This window comes from Cokeromyces recurvatus (genome assembly GCF_025118155.1).
Source record: "Cokeromyces recurvatus strain NRRL 2243 chromosome Unknown BX663scaffold_46, whole genome shotgun sequence".
NCBI classification, from domain to species: domain Eukaryota; kingdom Fungi; phylum Mucoromycota; class Mucoromycetes; order Mucorales; family Mucoraceae; genus Cokeromyces; species Cokeromyces recurvatus.
The window spans coordinates 56,537-76,752 of NW_026251432.1; the positions used below are offsets into that span (position 1 = coordinate 56,537).

At 30.7% G+C, this 20,216-nt stretch overlaps 8 protein-coding genes across 8 annotated transcripts; 2 read left to right on the forward strand and 6 right to left on the reverse strand.

The window, feature by feature from the left end:
- Positions 1–6,684: 6,684 nt before the first annotated feature.
- Positions 6,685–8,859, forward strand: BX663DRAFT_526315 (RNA polymerase I-specific transcription initiation factor RRN3). The gene is made up of 2 exons (XM_051529882.1): positions 6,685–8,731; positions 8,838–8,859. The coding sequence occupies exon 1, from the start codon at positions 7,015–7,017 to the stop codon at positions 8,569–8,571; it is 1,557 nt and encodes a 518-aa protein (XP_051377993.1). The 5' UTR covers positions 6,685–7,014; the 3' UTR covers positions 8,572–8,731; positions 8,838–8,859.
- BX663DRAFT_565049 (uncharacterized protein) lies at positions 8,815–9,870 on the reverse strand (the record flags this gene model as incomplete). Its single annotated transcript, XM_051532065.1, has 1 exon — positions 8,815–9,870. One exon carries the CDS (start codon positions 9,868–9,870, stop codon positions 8,815–8,817), a length of 1,056 nt encoding a protein of 351 aa, XP_051377994.1.
- A 65-nt stretch (positions 9,871–9,935) lies between these two features.
- BX663DRAFT_526317 (galactose-1-phosphate uridylyltransferase) lies at positions 9,936–11,207 on the reverse strand. The gene has a single exon (XM_051529883.1). It carries the CDS (start codon positions 11,132–11,134, stop codon positions 10,067–10,069), a length of 1,068 nt encoding a protein of 355 aa, XP_051377995.1. The 5' UTR covers positions 11,135–11,207; the 3' UTR covers positions 9,936–10,066.
- Positions 11,208–11,283: 76 nt separating this feature from the next.
- On the reverse strand, positions 11,284–13,559 carry BX663DRAFT_272848 (fungal-specific transcription factor domain-containing protein). The gene is made up of 8 exons (XM_051521959.1): positions 13,309–13,559; positions 12,877–13,225; positions 12,681–12,811; positions 12,308–12,621; positions 12,030–12,215; positions 11,805–11,941; positions 11,532–11,736; positions 11,284–11,445 (listed from the first exon to the last, which is right to left on the reverse strand). Exons 1-8 carry the CDS (start codon positions 13,317–13,319, stop codon positions 11,405–11,407), a joined length of 1,374 nt encoding a protein of 457 aa, XP_051377996.1. The 5' UTR covers positions 13,320–13,559; the 3' UTR covers positions 11,284–11,404.
- A 203-nt stretch (positions 13,560–13,762) lies between these two features.
- Positions 13,763–14,364, reverse strand: BX663DRAFT_526320 (uncharacterized protein; the record flags this gene model as incomplete). Its single annotated transcript, XM_051529884.1, has 3 exons — positions 14,131–14,364; positions 13,862–14,017; positions 13,763–13,785 (listed from the first exon to the last, which is right to left on the reverse strand). Coding segments are annotated over exons 1-2 (169 nt in total), but the record flags the coding sequence as incomplete, so codon positions are not given.
- Positions 14,365–15,036: 672 nt separating this feature from the next.
- On the forward strand, positions 15,037–16,256 carry BX663DRAFT_526321 (uncharacterized protein). The gene is made up of 2 exons (XM_051529885.1): positions 15,037–15,310; positions 15,362–16,256. Exons 1-2 carry the CDS (start codon positions 15,068–15,070, stop codon positions 16,193–16,195), a joined length of 1,077 nt encoding a protein of 358 aa, XP_051377998.1. The 5' UTR covers positions 15,037–15,067; the 3' UTR covers positions 16,196–16,256.
- A 77-nt stretch (positions 16,257–16,333) lies between these two features.
- BX663DRAFT_526325 (uncharacterized protein) lies at positions 16,334–16,949 on the reverse strand. Its single transcript, XM_051529886.1, has 2 exons — positions 16,697–16,949; positions 16,334–16,637 (listed from the first exon to the last, which is right to left on the reverse strand). Exons 1-2 carry the CDS (start codon positions 16,890–16,892, stop codon positions 16,438–16,440), a joined length of 396 nt encoding a protein of 131 aa, XP_051377999.1. The 5' UTR covers positions 16,893–16,949; the 3' UTR covers positions 16,334–16,437.
- A 79-nt stretch (positions 16,950–17,028) lies between these two features.
- Positions 17,029–18,146, reverse strand: BX663DRAFT_526326 (uncharacterized protein). Its single transcript, XM_051529887.1, has one exon. The coding sequence runs from the start codon at positions 18,091–18,093 to the stop codon at positions 17,155–17,157; it is 939 nt and encodes a 312-aa protein (XP_051378000.1). The 5' UTR covers positions 18,094–18,146; the 3' UTR covers positions 17,029–17,154.
- Between the last annotated feature and the right edge of the window lie 2,070 nt (positions 18,147–20,216).

The window sequence follows — 20,216 nt, forward strand, 5'->3', positions numbered from 1 at the left end:
TATTGTCAGTCAGTTAATGACCTATGCAGAAACGGGGGGAGGGGAGCTGTTTTGTTCAAAAAAATGACTTTCTACACTTGCTAGGAAGGTGACTGAGTAGAAAAGGTAAAGAGTCGGTCACAGTGATGAGCATTGGTAATCGGCGGTGCATATTTAAACAGACAGTAGCATGAGATCAAGTAAGCCTATCATTTGAATAGAAAAGACATGGCTTTGGAATACCACCAGGTAACCAACTGAAGCGTCAGTGTAAAGCACAACTACATTCAATTTGAGTCATGGGCACTAAGTATATACACTATTTCTGAAAATTATTAGAAATTAAAAATTAGACAGGAATACGACTACAGCCTGATTAAAATTTTGTCCAAATATTCCAAATAGGATTCTTTAATTTAGATAGACCTTCGCTCCAAACAATCGTCGATTTTTTTTTTACTGAATTTCTGCAAAAAGCACTATAGATCACTAAATAGTATGCTATTGCATGCATCTCTGATGCATGGAATCAAATGTCATTCCCTTAAAAGTATTTCTTTTTTTGAGTTTGCTCTTACAGACTGACTAAATATATTATTGTGCTTGTGGATAGATGCATTACCCATAATGAGATAATAACATTTGAATTGTTTATACTGAACCATAATATCTAATGTGCTCGCAATAAAATTAAAGTAATGGCTGGTGATGGTAATAGCTGTGCCTTTTGCATCATCTGTGGTCCTCTTAACTCTTTTATTATTGTCTAATTTTTTCTTCTTTAATGATGCAACTTTTGGTACTCTAATCTTGATATTAACAATTCCGTAAGGTGATACGGCACCAAACATGATAGTTAACTTTGTTTTTGTCTTTGGAGTCTTTACCATCACACGTGTTCCCTTTCACAACCTTTTTCATATTGATATATAATCCTGTTTCATTAATAACTACACAACTGCTTTTGTAATCCATATCGGTATCCAACTACTGTTTAACCCAATTGTACCTTATCTCAATTTTTTCAGGGCTATTTCTTTCCTCAGAGTGAAAATGAGCCCTCTTACAATTCATCTTGCACTTTTTTTTTTTTTTTTTGATTTATTAAAAGCTGATTTAGATATTGGAAATTTACAAATTCGTTTGTCACATTTTCTATCCTTTGATCAAGAGTTAGGCCTATATCATCGCTATCAATTAGCTTAATAAGGTGCTTGAGATAGTCATCAGTTAAGATAAGGATTCTGTCTATATACCGTCCGCTTCCAGACTCTCTCTGTTCAACATAATCATCTGATACTTCAACACTCTTTCAATGCTAGTTAAAGGCAGTAGTGGAAGGAGTTTTTATTTATTTTGCTGCACCACGAATTTCTATTTACCAAGTAAATAAAATAAAATAAATAAATAAAAACTTCAATTCTAAACGCAAATCATAGTAAGTACCAGATTGAGACAAAAAATAAAACTGATATGTAAGTTTCTATAAGTTAAGAATATAAAAGACTTATTATATGGCAGCATTTATTTATATAATTTGCTTGTTTTAATATCTACTCCTATAACTTCTATAATGAACACTACAAACATCTTTTTATTCCTTCTTCATTATTATAGTTATTGATTAAAATAAGGAATGTTATTTACAAAATTGAAGGCAGATGATAAATTAAATTAACAATGCTACTATTTTTCATTGTTTGGGGGAAGAATATTCGGCTAAACTTGTGTAAGCTCCTGATGCAATTATAATACCTCTTAGGAATATATATACTGATTATTACATAAATAGAAATATGCCAAGATTTTTCTTAAAGAAAACAAACAAAGAAAGCAGTTGATAATAGCTATACAACAAAGTGCTTAGGCATAATCATTTGAAGTGAATAAAATAACATTATATTGAAAGAAGATTATGATTATACTACTTTGCTCAATTTTAAAATATAGAGTATATTATCTTAAAGATTTTAAGGAGCCATTGAATTAGTATTACAGCTTGAAACTTGGATACAATAATAGTAGCAATAACTATTTTATATATAAACTAGCTTATTGTAATAATATGATAAAAACGCTTATATTTGTATAACAAAAACAGATTTATATGCTGTACAAACATAACTATAATTTATGATAACCTGAAAAACTATACAAATTTCTTTTTGTACTGTTTAGATGGTTGAATAACGACTCATATAACAATGATGTCTTCCGATGTGTTTTAACATTGTAATACTATTAAAAATACATCAACATAAATAAAGGTCACATCAAATATCGATAAATCAATCTGATTCAGGCTAACTAAAGAATGTCTGTGCAAGTTAAAAGAATTTTTGTTTGTTTACATATTAATATGTATATGCATGTACCTAAAGAAACTATCTGTTCTTTACACACTCATGTTACTTTTAATTTAAGAATTCTGTAAATATTTTGTCAGAATAGGCATATCATTTTGAAGATTTCATTAAAGTTAACATATTTATAGAAAAAGCTCTCTCTCTTTTCTTTTCTTTTTTTTTCACTATTTGATATTGGTAGACATAATATACATATTACTCTCTTTTATTTTTAGTCGTTGGACTAATTTTTTTTCTTTCTCTTAATGTACATTAATGATGTATTTAAGGCATTAAATTGGATAGGTCATTATTTGAAATAGCATCAAATACGATGTATTTAGTATAATTTAGTTTTATCTTCACTTACATTTGCTCAATTATATTAAACGATGATAATTTAAAAGAAAAAAAAAGGGAGGGTATCTATAATTTTTTTTTTCATTTGATGTATGAATATAAACATTATATATCACTGGATAAACTTTTTCTGTAGCATTATATTGATTAATAATATTCATAATAACCAGCATTTTTCATATTTTGACTCTTTTCTTCAGGAAAAAAAAAAGTAATAGTAGATGTCTTTTTTTTTTTTTTTTTTTTTTTTTTTTTTTTTACTAAACTAAACCTTTCTCACTTTTGGTGGTGGTGGTGGTGTTATAACGCTTATAAACCATGTAACACTAATAAATACTATAAATTGAATAGGTAAATAGACTTATTAAAATCTTATTTACGATTTTTTTTTTTAACATCTGCTACAAACAGTATATTTCATTTATGACTGTTTTGGAAGCAATAGTTCTAACTGTCAATAATGGTTACTTCCTATAATAAGAGAGTGTTGTTATGATTAATAAATAGAAATGTTATGCTGAACTTAGAAAACTGGTACCTTTTTTTATGTCCATATCAAAGTGCCGTTTATTTTATTTTTTTTATCTTACTTTAGATTTTGTTATAGAAAGTAGGATCAAATTATGATTCAAGATCAATGAACTTTCTGATTCTTTTTTCTCACTCAAAATTATACGCAGGCTTAGTATTACTCTTATTATCTATGGCAATGTGTTTATTTATATTTGAATGCTTCATTTTGAAGATGCTAAATTAATTCAACCTCCAGAATGTCTTTTCGAACCCAGCAAAATAGGTTCAAAATTATGAATTGAATGACCATATAAATATACAGCATTTATCATCCTGCATTTTATTTTACTCTACCTTTTATTCTATTTATTTATTCATTAATTTATTTATTTTTTACTGTTTGCGATATGAATTGTAAAAATAAGAAAAAATTACCTATGCGGAAGCTTATTATTATGGATATTTTACCTCCTACATCATTGTCTACAACTCAGAAGGCTTCACTAATAATGAAGAAAAACGACACTACAATACCCAAAAAATCAGTTCAATTTTCAAAAGTAATTGTTGTAAATAGCCCTAAAACAGTTTACTTGATGAAAAATAATCAAACTCCTGGTACAACAAGAATGATTGTTAACAATCGATTTTTACAACAACAGCAGAGCTAAATAAAATCATTATTAGCATTCTTAAAATAATATTGCTACGCTATTTTCTTTTTTTTTTTTAAAAAAAAACAAAAGAAAAAAATGTATATAAAACAAGAAAATGAAAAACCAATATATTAACTGTTATGTATAATAAATATTCTATAGTAAATTTATTTCGAACATAATATTATGTTTAATAATTTGGAACGACTTGGAACAGCTTAAAATATAAATAAATAAATATATATAAAAAAAAGAATGTTTATTTTTGAGTTATTTTATAATCATCCCACATATATTCTTTATGCACATAATACTGTATTTTGAGTAAGACAAACAGAAAAGAAAACATTTTATATTCCTAATCATTTCTATTACGCTTAAAGAAGTTATCATCTTCATTTTAAGTCAAGAAGCTTTGTTGGCTCGTAAATCATAAAAAAACAACAAACATAAATCATCAAATAAATAAATTATACTTAATAAGGTGTGGTTCAGACCCTTTCTCGCTTATTTTTGTTTACGTTTATTCTTCACTGAATTATTGACATCAGTTATAGCTGAAATATCATTACAATTTTGGACAAAGATCTTGCTTCGTAAATATACATGTGCTACAATATTGAAATCCCAAGACATTTGATTAAGGCAAGGAAAAAAAAAAAGGTCTACCTTTTATATCTTTTCTTCATTTTATATATTAGCATGTTGAGTGAAGAAGATACATGTTTTAAAGGAATTTTATTACAAATAATTAGATATCGGTAAGAAAATCGAAAGTTAATTTTTGCTTATGTAGATTAGTTTTATACCTCATTACAAGTATAGTCGAATACTACTTTTATAACTTTTTTTTCTAATTATTATTACTGCAGATTTTAAATTAGTTTTTTTTTTTTTTTTTTTTTTTTTTTTTTTTTTTTAGATAATAATTTGTTTTATAACTGGCATATAAATGATAGTAATGATAATTGATAGTCCATAAATCTTAAAGATATTAAAGGCGTTAACAAATAATATGTTTATTAATTAATATGTCATGGTGAGTCTAGATAGTTAGAACATTTATTATCACTCAGAAAAAAAAAATATGCAAGAAAGTACTGCATCTATATTTTTGTCCTTTTAGGAATCTGCTCTACCAAAGCTATTCTGTAAAGACTTTTTACTTCTTCAGGCAAATATTAGCTCGTATAATATTTGCAGTAGCAAAATGCAAACAAGAACATATCCTATTTCAATATTAGGATGTCAAGACTATCAATATCAATAAGTAAAATCAATTTGAAGAGTTTAAGAAAAGATTAAAATTAATTACAAGAAATACGAGAATAAAGGTACACAGAATATCACAGTTATAAAGAAGATGACTTTACACTTTAAAGGATTTATGATCACATAGGATATACATTTATATTATTTTTAATACAATATTTTTGAATAAACTCAAGATGATTTGAAACGAATAAAACGTTTAGGTAAATTTATTTTTTTCTTGAAGACTAATAGAAATACTTTTAAAGACATTCTTTTATACCGTTAAAACAAGACTATCTTGAGCCAAACTTCATATATATATATATATATTCCAATAAGTAGCATTCTTGATATATTTATATAGTTCTTAGAGGTAATAGTCAAACACGCTTCTCAAATATAAGGCGTCAATTCATCGCCTTTTTTTTTTATTTTATTTATTTATCTCTTTAGACCAGTGCTCTTCAATAGGATTTCATAAATTTAACTATAGCGCTCCCCTTTTTTTTAATAGATTTGTCTAGTCACCTTGAGCATTTGTCTTCATTTTCTAAGCGTATGCTGCTCTTGTTGAGTGCTTTTCTGAGCAACCTATTTTTTTTTCTTTTACAAAGAATTTAGATTTGTACGAATAAATTTATTTTATTTCAAAATTATGCGTCTAACAAAAATTTTAACCAATCTTTTCCAAAAAAAAAAAAAAAATATGTATTTCACTTTCAAATCAAAACTGAGCTAAGTTGTGACCCCTTTTGTCGATTTAGGACTGCTAATTTTTTAATTCATTTTAACTTTTTTTTTTTTTTTTTTTTATTTTTTATTTTTATTATTATTAATTTTTAGATAAACTCTTTACCCTTTATAACAATGCCTGTTCGATCACCTAATTTAGTTGAAGATCCAGCAATGACACAAGATCTTACAAAAAATATTACTTCAGTGCCCTTACTTGCCGAAAGCGAAGAAACCAACGAAAATGTCAGTAAAGAAAAGTTGAATAATATGAAACTTATGATGAAGACTTTCGTTTTAGGTGCTCTTCGTGAAAAAGAACAGGTAAACTATTTTATTTCTCGTTACAGGTTTTTTTTAAACTTGGAACTAGTCTTATTGTAGTTTTTTCTTCTTTTTTTTTTTGTTATTATTATTAAGCCTGTTCTTTTTAAATATATAACGGCATAATTATAAAAAGGGAGTGAAGTATGCATATTTCATAATGTTTTGATTTCTTTTTTTTTTCTTGAAAAAAAAAAAATAACCAACTACTGCGGCATGTCCCCGTATTGAATTAGTTTTTTCTTTTTTCTTTAAAAAAAAACGACCAATACGTTCGGGTAATTGCTCTTAAAGCTTTTAGAGGGTCCAAAAAGTAATATATTCCATATTCAAATTACATAATGAAGGAAAGGGGGATATTTGACAAGAGATATAAAAAAGACAGTTTTATCTATTTTTTTTTAATATGGGATAATGAAAGTTAGTAGTTGGAGTCCATAAATGGATATGTATTAGCCCATAAAAGAAGCCTTTTGGACTTCTGACGTGATCATGTTTCCCAATTAAAAAAAAAAAAAAAAAAAAAAAAAAAAAAAAAAAAAAACTATACATTTGTTTTCTCTTTTGATTTATTTCCTTTTCTTTCTTTAATTAAATTACACACACACACATTTATTAAGACCTTCTTTTGTTTTATTTTGTAGGGTAATAGTTCAAGATATAATGAATTAGTTGAAATCCTTACTAGAGATCCGGAAAGCCCAGAAGCACCTTCTACCTTAAAATTATACACATGGATAATCGTATTATCACAATCTGTTTCACTCTTGGATAAATCATGTACAACTCTTGTTGAAGCTGTCTTACAAATTGATTGGAGTTTTCGTAATAGAGGCTTTGTGAATGCTTATATGGATTTTTTAGAAAATTTAGTATCTGCGCATGCATTCTATGCTGTATCCGTTTTCAATTCACTTGTTCAAGGATTTAGATATCGTCATTCTCTTCCTCCGAATACTTCTATCACTCGTACTATGTCCTATGAACGTTATCATGAAGCTCTTCAATGTATTTTACGATTAATCCCTACCGGCTCTAATTCATTATTTGTTAGTCTAGTTCGTTATATGCCTCATAAACGTTTTAATTCTGCTGATCAAGCCGCCTATGTCAAAAATTTACTTACTATATCTGAATATGTCTCTGTTTTACGTAAACAAATCTTGGGATTGATTATTGATCAAATGGTTCAAATAGATGCTCAAATTCAAATTGAATTGGATGAAATGGAGGAAGATGTCGAATTCGATGTGTATAACTTAAACTTTGATGAAGACTATGATTCAGAAGGGAGCGAGTCTGATGATGAAGAAAATATGTCAGATTCAGATAGTATTGATTCAGAAAATTCCGATGATTCTAAAGCAGACCACAACGATTCTATTCAAGAAATTAAATATATGGTCCGTAAACTTGATGCTATGATGAACTTGACCTTCCAATATTTTGCTAAATGTGCTTATTCTGCTTCTCAAGATGTACAAAATGAAATATTCCATGCTCTTGTTGATATATTCGATCGTGCTGTGCTCAAGACGCTCAAGTCCCGTTATACTCAGTTTCTTTTGTTTTATTTTTGCTCTCTAAACGTCAATCTATATAGTGATTACTTTTTAGAGCATTTAATCCAACATATTACAGATCCTTTAAAACCTAATGTCACTCGTGTTGCTGCTTCAGCTTATATTTCTTCTTATGTAGCTCGTGCAAAGTTTTTAGAACCCAATACAATACAGCGTGTTGTATTGACATTATCTAATTGGTGTGATGCCTATGTAGATCAATATGAATCCCAAGTTCAAGGTTTAGATTGTAAAAAACATGATGTCTTTTATGCTGTTGTTCAAGCAATCATGTATATCTTTTGTTTCCGTTGGAGAGATCTTGTAATTGACAATAATGAACTTGTTATTGAAGAAGATGTAGAAATATCTGAAGAGCATCGTCATCTAACACATCCTGAGGCCGGTTTTGGAAATGGTACATCTCATACTTGGTGTGCTGGTTTGCGTAATTTGCCTCGTTTAGTGATGAGTCGATTTAATCCACTTAAATTATGTGCATCCTCAGTTGTTCGTCAATTTGCAAAATTAGCTCGTAGCACTCATTTTATGTATATTTATTCCATTTTGGAAAAAAATCGAGACGTGTTTGTACCTGGTTTAGAAAGTGCAAATATATTACAAACTGTGCAAACATTCTTTCCTTTTGATCCTTATCGATTAGAGGGCAGTCGTACCTTTGTGGATAATATCTATTTTGAATGGATCGCTGATGATGAAGATGATAGTGGCGAAGAAGATAGTGATGAAGAAGATTCAGACGATGAGGATGAGGAGGATGAGGATGTAACGTCTGGGATGATGGCCATGAGTATCAGTCCAAGCCCTACACATTATTTGCACTAAACAATATTTATAGTATTCATCCTCATTTTATCTATCAAAATATCATTTGTATATTAATTCCCCCACTTTTTTATATTTTACTGTATGCAAAAACCAACCAACCAACAAACAAACAAAAAAAAATAGCATTGCTTTTCCATTATTATTCAAAATAAATAATGTAATCATATATTTTAATTAAAAAATAAAATAAAATAAAATAAAATAAAAAATAAAGTGAGCCATTTTGCCTGTTTTCAGTGTCTAATTTTCTTGTTGTGTTTTAGAGAATCTCCAACCAATTGATTTGGGGTTTAATAAAAACATGACAACTAAAACAGTTGAACTGCAAATAGCAAAGATACAGAAAGCGATACGAGATCGACGTTTCCAAGTAAGATCTATTCTTTTACTTGCTGATGTCATTTGTTGATTTGTAAAAGGATAGGATGCACCCAACAGCCAAAGGGGAGGAAAAATGAAACCAAACAAGAAGCATAGAAATGAAGGACGAAAATTAAATAAGCCTTTATTCTTTGTTGTTGATACTTCTTCTTTATCCTGGATGATTTCTCTCTTTTTGTTTTCAATATCATTTGAATCAAGTGTTGAGCTTCTTGAGGATATTGGACTGCCTGTTGTATGCTGTACTTGTTTACGTAACTGCTTTGCCTTTCTTACAAGTCTCGTCTTCCAATTGAAGGTTAACTTGTAACAGGGAATGCTATCCTCATTTTCCATCTTATTAAATTCGTTTGTTTCATTTTCAACTGTATCTACTTCAGGTTCCGTACGAATTTGTCTTAATAATTCCAAACGCTTCTTCAACATTTCTTCGTCTAGCTGACCTTTTCTTCCTTGTTGATTCAGGTCCCTCAGTATCAAGGGCGACTTTGGTGTCATTAGACCCGATGATAGATGACCGTTTTCATGATGAATCATGGTAGTTTCTACCGACTTTGGCGATCTAATACGATTTCCTTCATCGATTAAACGATCGATATTCCTTTTATGTTCATCTTTGTTATCTAAAGGTTGAGTGACTCCATGAACGAAGGATTCAAAGGAGTATTGTGGGTCAAAGAAGGCATTCCATCGTTGTCTTTGAAGATGAGCGTTGGATGTGATTTGTTCAATTCGTTTATTTACTTGAGAAGTAGTACTTTGATCTGTACTAGTTCCACTTGAGGACATACCTTTGTTGATGTATACAGTAAAGTCCAACATACTTTTATTAATGTCCGTATCAAGTTGATCATTCTCATGCGGAATAGACGCTTGTTGCTGTTGCTGTTGCTGTTGTTGTTGTTGTTGTTCCATTAAAGATTAAAAAAGAAACATGAAAAAGAACGTATTAAAAAAAAAATTCTTTAAGAAATATGATAAGCCAGATGACATGAGAATAACTTTATTTATATTATTATATAAAAAATAAAAAAAAAAATTTAAGGGGGTTAAAGAAAATGAAGTTGTATAATATTTACAATAAATGATGCTTCAAATATAGGAATTCTTTTTAAAGATTTTCATTCACTTGTTCATGCTTGTAATGAACTTCAGAAAGATCTCTAAGACGAGCAGCTGCTTGTTCAGGAGTCAAATCACGTTGAGGTTCGCCAAGCATTTCAAAACCAACAAGGAACTTACGAACAGTAGCGCTTCTGAGAAGAGGAGGATAATAATGAAGATGAAGATGAGCATAGTCATATTCACCATCGAAAGGCTTTTGATGAATACCCATAGAGTAAGGGAAACTGGTCTTGAACAAATTATCATAACGACAGGTAACACGACGAACAGCATCAGCGAGGTCTACCTTTTGCTTTTCATTCATTTCAGGTAAAGAGCCAATATGAGTCTTGGGCAAGACCATGACTTCGAAGGGCCAGACAGCCCAGAAGGGGACGACAACCAAGAAGGTATCATTCTCAAACACAGTACGCTTACGTTCAGGGTCGGCCATTTCGCGTTGAGCATAATCACATAATAAACACTTACCATCGTGCTTTTCCTTGTATTCCTTTAAAGCAGCCAATTCCTTAGAGGGCTCCTCTGGGACACGTTCAGTACACCACATTTGACCATGAGGATGAGGATTAGAACAACCCATAGCAGCACCCTTGTTTTCGAAAATTTGAACGTGATTGATATAATCCGACTTCTTCTTCATTTCCAAGTAACTGTTTGTCCAGATATCAACAACACTCTTGATTTCTTCAACTGACATTTCGGCCAAAGTCAAGTCATGACGAGGAGAAAAACAGATGACATGACATTCACCACGAACACCTTCAACCTTGATCAAGTCATCATCATTAGCTTGAAGTTCAGGTTGATCAACCTTTACAGCAGCGAAATCGTTGGGGAAACGGAAAGTACTATCATATTTAGGATTGTGTTCACCATTAGCTCGAACGTTACCAGGACAAAGATAGCACTTGGGATCGTATTCTGGTCTCTTTGCCATATCAGCTTTTTCTTGTTGTCCTTGCCATGGTCTTTGAGTACGATGAGGAGAGCAAAGAACCCAAGACTTGGTGAGAGGGTTGTAACGACGGTGAGAGTTATTGTTGAAATCAAACATTTTTTATTTAATAAAAGAAAGTTTTTTGTTTGTTAGTTTTTTTTTTCAGAATCTTTTATAAAATTTAATGCTTTTTTATATATAAAAAAAACAAAAAAAAAAATAAAATAAAATTAAAATCCGCAAAGTAGTTTTGATTATGTAAACAACTGAGTTTTATTATTTCCCCCGACAGCTTATGTAAATATTAAGTCCGTTTTTTTTTTTTTTTTTTTTCTGTAAATACATTGAAAGCAATAAAAGACAATGATAAACAAAAAACAATAATTATTAAATCTGATATCCTGTTTCTGCTAATAATTTAATCATTTCTAAGTTATAGTAAATGAAAGTAAAAGTTAATAAGTATATGTAAAAAAAAGAAAAAAATCTCATTAATTTCCTTTGGTATCTATACCTTGCCAGTCTATTCCGTTTGATGCATCCCATAATGAAGATTGTTGATCTATAGCTGTTTCATCTTTTTTATCAGCGCTCTGAAAAGCCATTGTGGATGCTATTGATGATGAATGGCCTTGTTTATGTAATATCTCAGATTCTTTATTATTTCCATCACTGCCAACCACATTAGCTAATGCTTCCATGAATGGCACAATAGACGGCTAATACGATATACATGAATTTTTTCTACAGATACTTAGTGTAACTTTGTTTTTGTTTTGTTTTTTACCTGTGTAATAAAAAGTGACAATTCATGATGTCGTTCTCTAAACCTCTTTGCTAAATTCTTTGATTCTACAATAAGGTTTGCATCTGCATTTTTATAATTTAACAGTAAAAGCATTTGTGTCTGTGAAATACAATAACCTGAAAATAGAAAAAATTTGACATATGAGCTAAATAGGAAAAAAAAAAAAAAAAAAAAAAAAAGACTATAACAGAATGAAACATTTACTTGAAAGTGACCAACCACATAATAATGCTGTAACGTCTATTACATCAAATATATCTACTGAAGTCTTTAAACATTTTATACATTCAGAAGGCATTTGGACTGCAGAATCATTACCAAGACCCATTGAAATATAGGGTCTTTTTGATAATAAGTAAACTGCACAGTAAGCTAAGTAAAGTTTACCAGCTTTTTTTTTTTTTTTTTTTTTTTGTTAAATTAGAATTAATCATTATTTTCCCGCTTAGATAAAAATAATTAAAAAAAAAATTGTCACTAACCTCCATTATTTAATTTTCTTTCTAATCCTGGGTCTAAATCTTTTCGGGAAATCTGGGATAATTCTTCTGCTGTCAAATTAAGGTCTGCAGGTAAGGAATTTTTCCATTCTAGAAGCATTTGTTCCAAATTGCGGGAAATGTTCTCCAAATTGACTCCTTTTTCGGACATTAAACGAGCTCTAGGCGAACAAAGTTTTCGAAGTGTATCGCCAAGAATATAAGCTAACTTTATCAAATAAATAAATAAAATATATTGAGTATTTTGTGGATCAGGATATTCTACATCACAATCAGCATCAGATATAGTTAAGGGTCTTCAATACATGTTAGTTTCTCTGATGTCTTTTTATTTTTATTTTTTTTTTACAATTACCTTCCTAATGACGCACAAACCCAACGATCGATTACATAAGCAGACCACCATAATCTCTTTTTAGCCTCCATCTCCTTTTTTGGTATATCTTCTTGTTGAGTATTTGCTCTGTGTAATCCTAAATCCTGTGCCTAGACATACATGACATGTTTTAGGCTTATATATAATTTATTTTTCTTTGTATTATATATCATACCATTTTAACAGCTATACTTGTCATTATCCAATCTTTACTATCAATCCCCCATTTAACAGCATTAGCAGAATTAAGTAAGAGAACTTGAATTGTTTCTATCTTTGGTTCAAGGAAATCCAAATCAAAATAAAGCTCCAACTGTTTATTAATATCCTTGAATAACGTATTTCGCTCTAAATTATATTTTTTTAATAATAGATCGTCCTCTTTTAGTAAGCGACAAGCAGCACGACAGACAGACATGATGATTGGTATAAATATAGCGGCATGGTTTGCCTTTTGATATTCTTCATAAAACTTGTCTTCATCTAAAATAGGTAGCATGGGATTCATCTTGATAAAGTAAAGTCTAATAAGGTGATCAGTAAGATCCTTAGGTGGTAATTTCCAATCTGGGTTTAATATTCTTCCAAAATCTAATTTGTTATGTACATTACATCCATATCGCACAATCATTAAATCTTCTTCATGTCCTTCCAAGGGTCTTGGTAGAGTCTCTTTTTCCTTACTTTCTAGATTACTTGCATTCTTTGCGAATAATCGATTTAATATATAAATTCCAGAAGAGCTTCCCATATATGAAAAGGGTGTATTAACCCTCTCTTTATTATCATCAGGCGTCATGTCCAACGATTTGATTTGATTTTGCTCATTATTTGATCGTTCTTCACAAGATGAATTTCTTTGATAACTTCTTGTCTTATCTTCTACATCTTCTGTAAGGTGTGTATGATGAGACTCTAGATCAGATTCTTCTGAAGGGCTGCTATTATTTTCCATTATTGTCTTTATTGCTTCAGCAGGTAAATTCCCATTGGCTGCAATATTCATTAATAATTCTTCCATACGCCTTAATCTACTTTCTAATCCTTCTACATAGCCTTTAGGTGGTCCTCTCTTTTTAGCAACCTACAATAAATAATAATTTAGTTTAGCTAATAGTACGTACACATGAATATATATATATATATATATATATACTTACTTCATCAAAGGTACATGCTTTACTATAGCTTTTGCAAGAAGAACATGGGTTTTGAGGATTTGCCTGATCATAATCACATCTAAATACATGTTAAAACCTAGGACATGTATACATAACGGTTATTTTACCTTATTTTTTTACGTCTACATAAATCACCTAATAATAAAGTATACCATTAATGACTTGATTAGGAAGGCCAAGAACAAAAAATCATCATGTATATTATAATTAAATAAAACAAACATATTGAATAAATCAATAACACTCACAGGCTCTAACTTTTTTAGTTCTTTTGCGTGGTGGCATGTCATCATTAGAAGAATGCTGAACTGATGATAAATGAGAAATTAAAGGTTGTGTTTGTGAAGACTGTATAGGTTGTTGTTGTTGCTGTCGATTAGCTGGATACATATTCCAGTAGCTGAACTTTGAGACTCAACTGGGACTTGAAGAAAAAAAAAAAGAAAAAAGAAAAAAGTACCCATATTAAATTTTTGAAGCCGCTGTTACTAATAATGATTGTTACGCATCAACAAAACAAATTCTTTAATTTATTCACTATTTATAAATATTCAAAGAAAAAGATAAAGAAACTATTAAACTTCTCGAATAGCTTTGAATGTTTTATGCTACCTTTTTGGATCTTTATGATTTAAATAATTAAGAATAAAACTCAGAGTAAACCATGAAGTTCCTTTAGGTCAAAAATGATAATAATAAATAGGAGGAGATTTAGACGTCAAATAAATATTGTATTATGTATAGCAGTCTAGGAAGAAATATACTATAATATAACCATTGCTATTATTATATTAAAATGGTATTAGCAAAAAAAAAAAAAAAAAAAAAAGAAAAAAGTACGTATGAAAGATCATCTCAGAGTACAGCATTTATTGTTATATTTGTTTGTTTCATAAAATCATAGTGTACCAGTATTGCGAAATACTGTAGTAGCACAACTACTGGTCATGATTGCTATTTTATCCAAGCTTCAAGCAAATATGTGTGTGAGATTGAGATGGTCAATAATTATTATTTTACAAGCTTAAATCTATATATGAAGGAGTAAGCTTATTATAGAAAGAAAAGCTAGCCAATAAAAAAGCGTCTATTTTTAAGGTATAATATAATATAGAAATAATGCTACAAGTATATAATAGACCACTTTTCTTTCTGCTCTTTCTTCTATTTCAATAAAGGCTAACAATGGAAAATGAATATATTGACTTGTATCATCAACAACAGCAGAGACAACATGGAAGAAGGCCTTCCTCGTACGTATTACCAGAACAAAAGTACCCACCATTCAATTATTATCATTATCATTACTATGTGCATCCATATTCAAATTATTCACCTATGCGGAACAAACAAAAAGATCAACTACCTCTATTATCCGATCAAGAATGTCGAATCTCAACTGAACGTTCAAGAACAAGCGATAATCAGGTATATATATATATAAATATAGACCTATATGCATGTATTTGATTTAGTTAGAAACAGGAAAATGACAAGCATAACAGAATTAAAGTGAACCATGATATTGATTTAGAAAAAGAATTTCAAAATATCAATGTTAATTATCATTTAGAAGATGATATGGAACCTATGAATGAACAAGAAATACTTGCTGCTATTAATGCCATTATAAATGAAAGAGACTTGGAAAGCTACAAAAAAGAAGAAGATGACAATGTCCCCATTATAGCTGCTGAACCAAATGATAAGAATTTAATAACTCAAGATTATAATATCATTTCACCAACTGAAACACACAAAGTACCGACATTAAAAAAATGGCTATTTTCTCTTATGTCTAACAAAGGAACGTCTCTTTGGGGAGTAAAGAAGACGATAAAGAAAGAAACGGCAAACGACTTTATTCAGAACTACAATCCTATGACAGCAAATAGTCATATAGCACCTACCCCTGTTCTGTCACCAGACTCATTCAACACTACCACTACCACTACCACTAACACTAACACTAACACTACACCTTCACCTATTAATCATTTTTCCCTCCAACAACAACACCAACAGTCACCGCAAGTTATGCATTCAAATGACGTCTGTAATAGAGGGAGTCCTTATTGGTACTTTCGATACCATTGTTTATCAAACTGGCTACCATTTGACCCTATAAATCAACAAAAAATACAACATCATTTGTTACATTGTCCCTATGACATACTAATAATTATAGACTCACACTTTAAAGGAGGCCATATACCCATTTTTGCTTTACCATGTCAACAGATAGCTTATTGTCCAATTGATTTCACTTTAACTCAGTTTATTACTTTAGAGCTTCATCTTTTTAATCTTTGACACAAACAAATCATTGTATACATAGCTTTTTACCTTGTCCAAAATATGTATAATAGCTCCAATAAATAATTCTTTAAGCTTACTTTAACACTGTTATTGTTATTATAGAATTTATGTTACAAAAAAAAAAAAACGTTGTACTGAGAAAAAATAATTCATATGTTTAATTTGTCTTTCATATGTATAGGTATCATTGTTTCTATCGAAAACTATTACTCAAATATAATATAATATAAAAATAATTAAAGTGTAATCCTATGGCTATGAAGATGTTCATAACACCAAATCTTCATTTTTTGTGGTAATAGCCAAGACCACATCTTGAAAGCAATCATGCAAAAGAATTGCCATTGAAATAGTAAACTACCGATCGCGACAATCATGATTGTATAAACAACAAGCTCCATAAAAAAGAATACAATATAGTAAAACCATGTATCATCTAAACTACAAAGTTTAATGTTCTACCTTTTTTTTTTCCTTTTTCTTTTTTTTTCTTACTTTTATAATGGAGTAATCTCAACAACATGCTTGTGACATGAACACTAGAAGAGCCTGTTACTGTAAAGATACAAAACCTCCATAACCATATCAAGTAGTATTTTAGCCCTTTCCTCTGGCTAATTTGATTTATGCTATCATTTGTTGCTGTTGTAGTTGGAAGTAAAGTAGTTCTTTCGTCATGATAGGCCTCCATTTTATCAAAAAAAAAAATCTGATAAGGAAAGAGAAAAAATGAATTATTTAAAAAAAAAAAAAAAAATGAATCCCCGATAAATTATTAGCATGATGAGGCAATGTTAAATAAAAAAAAACTTCCCGCAAATGTATTATAATAAAGAAAGTGTATAAAACTAATTTATATTTGTATATTTTGAAAAAGAAATACATATATATAAATGCTGTATACAAGAATAGTAACTAGTAGAATTTTTTTTTATATATAATTTATTTCAAGATCAAAAAGGACGTTCATATATTTCACTCATAAAGTCCCAATCTTTCTCTGTAGTTGGTGTTAATTTTGATTTAGCTAGTGAAATATGATTCGCAGTATTTTTGATATAAATGTCATTTGTATCCACCTGCTGATTTGATATAGAGTCATACGCTGACAGACCTTTTATTATCTTTTCGTCATCAACGTCTTTATTATTTTCATCATTATTTTCTATGAGTGCTTCTTTCACAATAGCAGGTTCATTATGACTGGTTTTTGATGCTTCATCTGACTGTTGTAGTTCCTGATGCTCTCCAGATATGTATACATTATTATCATGAAGACCATTACAGTCATCATTACTACCTTCAGTTTTCTCTAAATTAGTCCTCTTCTCTACTTCTTCTTGACTTATAAATAAACTTAAATCATTCATGAATCGATCAATACGACGATGGAATCCAAAAAGTAATAGATGAGTTAACCTTACAATAGGTTGTTGAATGACACCTTGTTCAGTAATCTTTAATGTCACAACATCATCTTTCGTCTCCGTTGTAAGCTCAAATGTCCATGAGCCAGAAAAGGTGGGGGCTCTTTTCTTCTCTTGACTATTTGATCTTTCCTCCAAGATACGAATGAGTGATTGATAAGGTATACGTTCATGATGAATAAAGATCGTAACTCTTTTCCGTATAGAATGCTCAACAAAGACAACTCTATTCCCCTTTTCTTCTTGATCCTCAATAGTTACCTTTTCAATCTTTGGTTGCCAGACAGGATACTTGGACACGTCAATTAAAATATCCCAAAGTTCTTTTGATGAGATCCTTTTGAATTTGGCAGTTCGAGATACAATATGGCTTGCAGGAATTAGTAGTCCAACTATATAAGTACAAAGAGGTATAGCAGGTATAATTATCAGTAGTGTTAATAATGGTGTAGACAGTATAGTCATTTCTTTTACTAAATATTTATTTATATATGTATAAAAGAAAAAAGAAAAAAAAAGGAAACTAAAATTAAAGATGAAATCAATTTTATACATGTAACCTATATCACATTGTATGCCATGTGTACTGCTATTACATATGTAATAGTGCGTATAGTTTATTTTTTTTTTTTTTATCATATCATTTTTTTTTTTTTTTGACAAACATAATAAAGATTTAAATATTTTATATAATAAAATGAACCAATATAAAAGAAGTGAAAAAAAAATTAACAACAATAGTGGGAAATTATCGCTATAATTAAATAAAAAAAAGAAGAGAATAACATCATGAACTATTTAGTAGAAGTTTGGTTACTTGTTAAAATTTGCGCTACATGATTTGTCTATTAAAATAATAGTAGTAATAATTAGAGACTACATTATACGGGAGGGGGTTTTTTTTTTGTCTAGTATTATGATTAATATTACCTGTACAGAAGAGAATCTCCTCAATTCATGAGGTTCCATTAGTGACATTTTCTTATTAAGTTTGAAAATACGTTCTCCGAAATTACGAGGTCTTGAAAGAGTGCGAAGGGAATGGGTACGATTAGCATAATAGCGAGCTGAGCCTGAGGTGATAGAGGAAGGTCGAGTTGGATGTTGATGATGACGAATAATAGAGGAACCATCTGATAAGACCCTTTGAGTTGTAGGTCTGAAATAGGATTGCAAACCAAATTTGATCAAATCTAAGGGAGCAAACCAAATAAAATTATAGACCCATACGATACCTGCCCATCTCCATCCACATCCAGTTATATTCGTGAAACTCCAATTGGCATAGACTGAGATAAAGGTAGCTATCAATTGGGCAAATATAAAGGCTAATACAAGCAAGATGGAAGGGCGCTCAAGGAAAAACCAACTTTGTGACCTTGTTACGAAGATAAGACCCTGAGATATGGTTGAGACCTGCAAATAGATGATTGAATGAAGTACACCCTCATTAGGGCTACCAAATTCTTCAACACCAAAGTGAGTTTGGAAAAAGAAAGTGTAATAGATGATGGCAAAGAAACCAACTGTGGAAGCAGCAAGATAAAGACCGTACATGATTGCATACGAAAAGACCTCAAAGAGATTCCATTGATCAGGGAAAGGTGAAGGTTTTACACGGTCTGTGGAAATCGTCATGATTGTACCATCATTTAAAATAGCCAAGATCAGGACCATGAAGGGAGGGAAATTAAATCGATAAGCAAAGCACATGACAGAGAAGCCAACGACGATACGAATCGTCACTGAACATGTATAGATGGAATAATTTCGCATACGTTGAAAGATTTGACGTGAATGAATCAGGGCTTCAATAATGACGGAGAGACCAGGTTCGGTCAAGATGATATCTGCAGCAGAACGAGCTGCATCTGAAGCATCTGCAACAGCGATACCTACATTCGATTTGGAAAGAGCAGGTGCGTCATTGACTCCATCACCTGTCATAGCCACCAAATGATTCATGGCTTGAAGTCGTTGAACGATCTCATATTTGTGCTCAGGATAGACACCTGCAAACCCATCAGCCTGCAAGACAAGTTCATCCACCGTACTATAGCCTGACCCTGCTGGTGGGCCATCCTTTAGTGTCCTTGATAAAAACATATTATCTCCCATACCCAGTCGACGACCCGTTTCTTTAGCAATCGCAAGCTGATCACCTGTAATCATCTTTACCTGGACTCCTAATTCAATAGCACGATCAATTGTTTCCTTTGTATCTGATCGAGGTGGGTCATAGATAGGTAAAAGACCAATGAGACGAAAGCCTCCTCCTTTACCATTCTCTGTCATATCGTCACCTTCAATTTCCTCAATAGCTACTGCAAGGGCACGTAACCCACGACGCGCAAATTCATTCACGTCTTCATTCAATAACTGAATCTGTTCATCTGTCTTGTCACGAGTACAGAGATCCAAGATGAAATGAGACATGCCCTTTGTAGCACGGTAGAGTTTGCCATTCTTTCTATATGTAATCTCTGTACGCTTGATAGTAGGATTAAAGGGCTCAAACGCAAGCTCCTCAATCTCTCTCCTAGCATCCAGTGGATTAGGGAGTGAGTTGATAATACAGAAATCAATCG